This window comes from Alosa pseudoharengus, unplaced genomic scaffold, assembly GCF_046254945.1.
Source record: "Alosa pseudoharengus isolate Yale_2024_CS ecotype anadromous, Long Island Sound unplaced genomic scaffold, YU_APseudo_1.1 YU_APseudo_1.1_scf_19, whole genome shotgun sequence".
In the NCBI taxonomy this organism is placed as follows: Eukaryota; Metazoa; Chordata; class Actinopteri; order Clupeiformes; family Clupeidae; genus Alosa; species Alosa pseudoharengus.
In genome coordinates, this window is record NW_027468657.1 from 8630437 (window position 1) to 8637936 (window position 7500).

The 7500-nt window shown below is 44.1% G+C and overlaps 1 protein-coding gene across 1 annotated transcript in view; it reads right to left on the reverse strand.

Moving 5' to 3' along the window:
* The window catches only part of LOC143132842 (protein diaphanous homolog 2-like), an 86778-nt gene that overhangs the window by 58634 nt on the left and 20644 nt on the right, over window positions 1-7500 (reverse strand). The window contains exon 4 of the mRNA XM_076292666.1: window positions 1940-2069. Coding sequence (XP_076148781.1) covers window positions 1940-2069 — 130 coding nt within the window. The remainder of the gene's footprint in view (window positions 1-1939; window positions 2070-7500) is intronic.

The window sequence follows — 7500 nt, forward strand, 5'->3', positions numbered from 1 at the left end:
TGACTGGTCTGCAAGGTTGTGTAATACTGTTACAATCCTGAGTCATCCAGTTACTAACAATGGAACATCTCAATTTCTCATCAACACAATCATTAGTGTCGCCACTATACCCTGCAGTGGTATTTGCCTTAATGAATTGAATCAACGGACTGCTTATCTGTCACACTTAATTAGCTACCGACCATGTACAAAGAATTGATTGTCCCTGAAATGACTGGAGTCCATGACATTCAGTTTGAGGTGTACACTCATCCATCTACAACTATTCAGACTAGGACTAGTCCACTTATCAAAAGTGATTGGCTTCTTCAACCGACCAAGTAATTAGTTAAATTTGATTAAGTAACCAATTAGGTGACTAACAAAGTAAATAATCCTTAAGGGCTTCAACCAAACCCTTCCGAATGAAATTAGAAAGGAATGAGTGTATTGACAGACAAAATGACTGTGTGGTCTACCGCTCACACAAGCTCATTCTCTCCACAGCAATGGTGACGAGAATGTTTTCAGCAATGCGGCCAAACTTAGTGGATAACTATAAATATTAGCCGCAACGAAAATCAATGCCTTAGTTAATTTAATTAACCTGATGGATATACTTGATAGTCCGAGAGGCAAAGATAAGGAAACCGCAATGTCAAAGAGACAAGGACTCAAGGCTGGGGCGCTGGGCTTACATGGCTGCCATGGTGGAACGTGTATTGCTCCCCAGTGCTCTATTAGCGTACCCCGATTGATCCCCCGCACGTCACGGCCCTGCACTGCACTGCTCGCACGCCGTGCAACACCAGTGTCCCCAGTGTATCAGGGGAGGACGGGCCCAGATTTATACATAACACGGATTAAAGGCAGGCCTCACTGGCTATTAAGAAGTTTTATTTCATCCGAAGCAAGTGCTCTAATTGAAGTCTCCTAACCTTGATGGGCCTAATCTCTGGGGTGATTCCATATAACATTAGCCTGCCTAAATCAAGTTGTAAAAGGCCTCAGAGCTCTGGAAGGGAGGGAGAGAGAGAAAAGAGAGAGAGAGAGAGAGAGAGAGAGAGAGAGAGAGAGAGAGAGAGAGAGAGAGAGAGAGAGAGAGAGAGAGAGAGAGAGAGAAAGAGATGAGAAAAAAAAAAAAATGATTTATCAAATATCCTACGCAAACAATGCTGGGGGCTTGGCTTGGGAAATGTGAATGGAATGCAAAGGTAAATATCCCAAGGTCACATCGACAGGCAGCCTCACGTCTGCAAACAAGGAATGCCTGAGCACTTCAGATCAGGTGTGATAATGCCAACACAAAAGAAAATCCTATTGTTCAATTAAGATTTTATTTACCCGAGATTATAACATTTAAGGAGAGTTTAATTCAATTAAATTGGACAGCAGCTGTAAACGGAGACTGTGAGAACCACTGAGAAAGAAAAAAACAATAACAACAGCCAAACAAACAAACGAGCCAGGGCTTAATTGTAATCAGAAACATTCAACGGTAAATGGAGCCCGCCAGGCCACAATGCAACAATATGCAACATCAAAGGATTACACCATACTGTGGCACTGCTAAAGAGACCCAGGGACCGTCAACATTGTGCACATCGGATGAAGACACCAATTCCTATAAAAACTATTACAGGCCATGATGATGAAAAATGTGCTGTGGTTTGGAAGTCAGGACAAATCAGTTTTGCTTATTTTTTGGTTCATGACTGAAAACAGGCTTGTTTGTCATCCGTTTGCTGTTAATCAATAACAGCAAGTCTACTCAGTATTTCAAAACACAGTGAAGCTGAGACTCAAGGAGACCCATGCCCAGGCCCAGAGAGAGAGAGAGAGAGAGAGAGAGAGAGAGAGAGAGAGAGAGAGAGAGAGAGAGAGAGAGAGAGAGAGAGAGAGAGAGAGATAAATGGAGACCTACAGAGAATGTGCTAATGGACAGGCAGCTCCACGTTACCTTTGCTGGCACTCTCCACATGCTCCAGCTCATCAGGGAAGTTCAGGATCTCGGGGTGCATCTCCTCACACTTCTCAGCCAGGAAGTGCAGCAGCGTGGTGTTCTGATCTGTCGACTTTGTGTCTCGGAGCTGAGAGGAGGAGGAGGAGAGCGAAAGAGAGAGAGAGAGAGAGTGAAGAAGAGAGTGTGAGAGTGAGAGATAGAGAGAGCACAAAATTAGTCATACTGGAAGTGATAAAGTTGTTGAGTGTTCAGCTTCCATGCTGCTCTCTCTCATGGAGAATTAATGTGGCACGGTTATAAAAGCTAAATAGTGACAGAAAAGGAGATGTTGTAATGATCTCCTCAAAATGTGCAACAGGATCGCACACACACAAAAAAATGAATAAAATAGAACACAAAAGGCATATGGCTAAATGACAGGGAGATGCATTTACTACTTACTTTACAGCTTAATACATTACAGATGGAAACATGGCTTAAAAAGAGAAGGCTAAATCGCGGAGCATTGACTTGACTTAAAAAGAACAGAACACAAAACAGCCAGCTGAACATAACAAAGAGCTCAGTACAGGATGCCAGCTGCTCGAGCTGCTGCTGTGTTTGAGAAACAAGAGGAAAGTCGTTCTGATTCAGTTTGACCTTTTGATGAGGGGTCCACGCTGTGTGGCTTAGACAAGCCAAATCCATTTCCTACCATTTTCCTTTTTTTTTTTTAAAGTTCTCTTCTAAAACTCATGAAAAATTTTGGAGCAATTGGGACACTGATGCATTCATCCTGACATACATTTCCTTGGCCAAGACTCCCTGAGCATATTTCATTTCACCCTTTGCCACTTGCTTTCTCTTTTTCTCCTTTCGTCTCTGTTCACACAGAATGAATGTGTTTAGGAAAAGCGTTTAAGAACTGTGCAACCTCAGCTTGTGAATCAATCATGTAGGTTTGGTATCAGGGATTTATTAAGTGCGGGTCTCCATTTCCAAATATACTGTGACACGACTGCGGCGTGCCACAAGAGTAGGGTTGAGGTTTCCCTCTTCCTCCCTCCTTTTCCTCTTTTTCTCCTTTCCTCTCTCTCTCTCTCTCTCTCTCTTTCTCTCTCCCTCTCAACTGTCCAGAGGCATTCTAGCTGGGGAGAAGCAATGAATCAAGACAAAGTGAAATGCTTTTAATATTAGAGTCCAACAGCTTCACTGCTATCAGGGCACTGCAGCAGCCTGACTCAGGCTTGTTTTGTACACACCTAAATCCACATTATTATTTAAACAAATAGGGGATGGTGTGTGTGTGTGTGTGTGTGTGTGTGTGTGTGTGTGTGTGTGTGTGTGTGTGTGTGTGTGTTCGGGGAGGTGCGGGTTGAGGGGCTTACACCTACGGTGCAACATCTGTTCAGCTGCGTCCAGACCCCACTAAATCATGCATTTATGTGTTGATGTAGCACTTCAAGGTGTTTCTGCATTGCACACAACTGATGAATAGGTATGTCGATAAAACTGGAAATTGTGTTGGCAGGAAAAGGCTGCCCTGCTTAATTAGAAGGCGAGGCTCCTCTAAATTATGAGCACTTACTCCATAGGCCTGAGGTACCAACCAAGGAGTAGAACATTAAGGATAAAATACAGCACGACTCACGACTTACCCGAGTGTCCGACATGAGTCAACGACTCTGTCCAGCGCCTCATGTGCGCACAACACAGAGAGCCTTCTAGACGGCTCTGGAGCCCAAAATACCAGACAAATGAAAACAAGGTGCTCAGGAGGCCAGAGCTGGACATGAAGTTAATCGGACCCCTGGTCCATGCGCCCCACCCTCCCCATCAACTGTTGTCTCACCCCTGAGTTATGGTGGGGACGAGGGGGGAGGGGGCCCATCTTATTTCTCCCCGGGGTCCAATCGGTCATTGCCAGAGGAAGGATATGAGGACTGGAGGATCAAGTGGATGGCTCGTCTTCCAGACGGACCTCAGTCCACAGATGGCACTTGACTGGACTTCCCTCTAAAAACACTGAAGCGGAGGGGGCATCTAATTAGCCCCGCCGCTAGCGAAGGTCAACAGATGAGGAAAAACCGTCCCCATGCCTGGTTTTGGGGCCCCTCTTTTCGCTTCTCGTTCAATAAGAGAACACCAGACACCAGTGTCCGCGCTCTGTTTGTTTTTCTTCCTTCTTCTCCGGTCCCCGACATGCCGCTGAGACGGAGGAGGCAGAGGACTGCAAGGGCAGTGGGGAGTATGAGAGTCTACAGCTCTGTATTAAGTAGGACACTGAGGCAGAGTGACCCCTCCTCACCCTGTCGGGCTGAAACAGATTGTTTGCCGTCAAGCCCACGACTTCAGGATGGTGAGGCTGAGGCAGAGGGGGGGGGGGGAGGGTGGCGCCAGCATCGTTGCTGTGTATAATCGATGCTGTACAGCACAGCAGATGTGATATTAACCTTTTCCCAAATGCTTGGGCAGCTAATGAGCACTGGCAGACTTCCCCCAAAATGAGCACCACCCCCCCCCCCCACTCTCTCTCTCTCTTGGTTGAGAAATGTGGAGAGTCAATGCAAGAGTATGGAGCTGTGACATATAGTGTTAAGATTGTGCTGAATGATAGTCAACAGGAGTTGACATCATACTATGCTAGGGGGAAAATATCAGTGGAAAAAACTCTTTGGTAAAGTTGTGAGTTACCAGTTACCATCAATATGTGCAGCTTACAGTACTAAAGCTTAAATGAGAAATCCGGCAAGTTTGCACATAGATCTCCGCTTCTCGAGGTCAACGAGTACTGGCGGTACGAAAAAAAAAGAGAAAACAACCGATTTTACCAGCTCGAGTTGCTACAGCCAGCAGCTAATATAGTCAGGCAGCCACAGCACTACACTCTGTGGGCATGGGAGCTCACGGACCTCAAGAAACGGAGATCTACTGTATGTGAAAACTCACCAGAATTCTCCTTAAGGTTATTAATGATTCATTTTTTTGCCTTCCATCATGAGAACGAGATGAGATGCTTACTGTCTCAACACATGAATAAACAGTACATCAACATTTTGTTCGCTGGGAGATATCCTATAACTCATCAATTACTTCAATCATCCTTTTGGTGGGTCAAGAAAGTAGAGCACGTCATGATCTTTCACATGCCTCAAAAGGTTGGGATAGCATAACATCAGTCTACTGGCAAAGAGACCAGCCCTATGATATATGAAAACAAACCCCTGGCTCTAGGTCTTCAGCTGCCTCATCATTTATTCACAAAGCAGCCACAACACAAACTCAAGTCCCTTGCAGGGGAGATGACGGGCAGGCCTGCCCAGCCACCTCCTTTACCATGAGCACGCATGTGTGTGTGCTGGCCCGCTCAAGTTGGCTAGGATTACTCGCAAAGATATGCACGGCCCAGCCAATCATCCATCATCCCGATATGCAAACAAAGGCTATATATTAATCCAGGCACATCGTGACACATAATTACCTGTTCAAAAGGGGTCTCGGAGATCAATACGGCTTTTAGCCTGCTGAGGCCTTTGTGTCCTTAAAAAAAAAAAAAAAAAAAAAAAAAAGGGAGAGCCTCGGCGAGATTATAAAGCAATTGTTCCCAGGTAGGATGAATTGCTGTGAACCCAGACTAGAAAGGCCCCGGATTGATTAATCCATTAAGGGAGCATAATTCACTGATTGCTTTACAACCTGTTCCGCGGTATTTATCTATTTATCAGACGGGCCAGTTGCGCACTTCCCGGTCCTGATTGTCCGAATGTGTGTAGGGGGGTGGGGGCTCTAACAAACACTCAGGGGAAATAATTGGTGAATTATTATCTGGGGCTCACGCAGAGTATTTTCATTTTAGATGGTGCTGTGTTCCAGCATCTTTTATATAAATCACTAACAATTTCTCTCGCAGAAATGGGCTACAAAGGATGGCATACAGAAAGGAGATGTCTCAGCTGCAGCTGCCGAAATGACAATGTCAAGGGAGACGCCTTACAACGCTCTGCCATGTGGGCGCAAGGAGCTAACAACAATAATGAAACCATAAATATCAGATGATTATCTTTCGGGAGTGACCCCATCATCAGAATTGCTGGTTGTCTGAAATCAATACTGATGCTCAAACACCACCACCACAACAAAAAGCTTTCATCCCCTACCCCCCTTTCACTCCCATACAAAATGGTTTCTTCTTTATGGAGACAACAGATCCCCTTACTTCCTTTTAAAGCAACTTTTCTGCTTTATTTTCCTGATTGACCACGGCCACTCTTGACCGACAGATAAGAGGAGAGGATTTTCAAACTTGGCATCTTAACTGTGGCTCTTCACATCAGTCATTGTCCATCCGCTCCCATAGGAATCCATTTTTCTGAATCATACTGCAGAAGACTCCATGTGAATGCGGTAAAACACAGTAACTTCAAAAGCCAAACTAATAATGACCCTGTTGTCAACGAGGAATTCTAAAAGAAAACACTTGTCAGGCTTCGTCTGCTAGTCTTTGAGATGTGGGTACTACAGTATTTGGTAGATAGTGCAGCCAGAGAGATCATATGCCTTAAAGTTCATCATTCTCGGATTTTTGGAAAGTTTCATTGGATTTCATTATAAAGCTGCATTATATTGATTATTCATTACAATGCTATAAAGCCAATATAAAGTCTGAACTTGCTTTAGCAAAGGAAAAAAAATTGTAAATTAAGTTGTGAGTGTACTCTACACTACAAAATCAGTGCAACTTTTGCAAGTTGAATCATTTCTCAAGTGATCCTCTTAATGTTCTTAAACTGAAATGACGGTTTTACAATAGCATAGCCGGAAGTTATAAAGTAAACTAGAATCAAAATGCTGCATCAGGACTCATTTGTTTTATCAAAATAATCCCTAAACACATCCCTATAAAGGTCCTACATGGACTTCTGAAGCAACACACACACACACATATTTTACTAATGGCAGTTCCCTCAGCAGTGATTTCCTACCGAGTTTGGTGAGAATCTAGTGGTGAGCTATTACCAGGGCAATAATTAAATTGCAGTTTGTAGCTCATCATGTACCTCTCGAAACAGACTGATTCCGGAAGCTTACTAAGCCTTATTACAGCAATGGCCATTATTAACTTATTAGCATGTACTAGAGATGTTCTTAACATCTATATTAATATCTGTGGACTGTCAGTAACTCATTAAAAAAAGAAAAGCTGTAGTACCATGCAAATATGAATTTGGCTGGACCCCCAGTGCTGTTCACACAATTCAATAAGCAATGTTATTGCCTTGACTCTAAAAACCAATAAAGATGGCATTACGCTCTACACAACACAATCATCATATAACACCTCCATCACCCTCATCTTCATCACCCTCATCTTCATCCTCCTCCTCCTCATGTTCTTCTTCACACAATGCTGGCGACAGTCAGTCACTCTGGTCCCATGTAATTGCACCTCGCATGCAACATGGAAGGAGAATTATCTCTCACAGTCCATAAAATTACCCTCATGTGAACCACACCGCCATTTGTGCGTAATATGCTCAATTAGCACCAGTGTACAAAATCTCACGTCACCATGTGCCTCT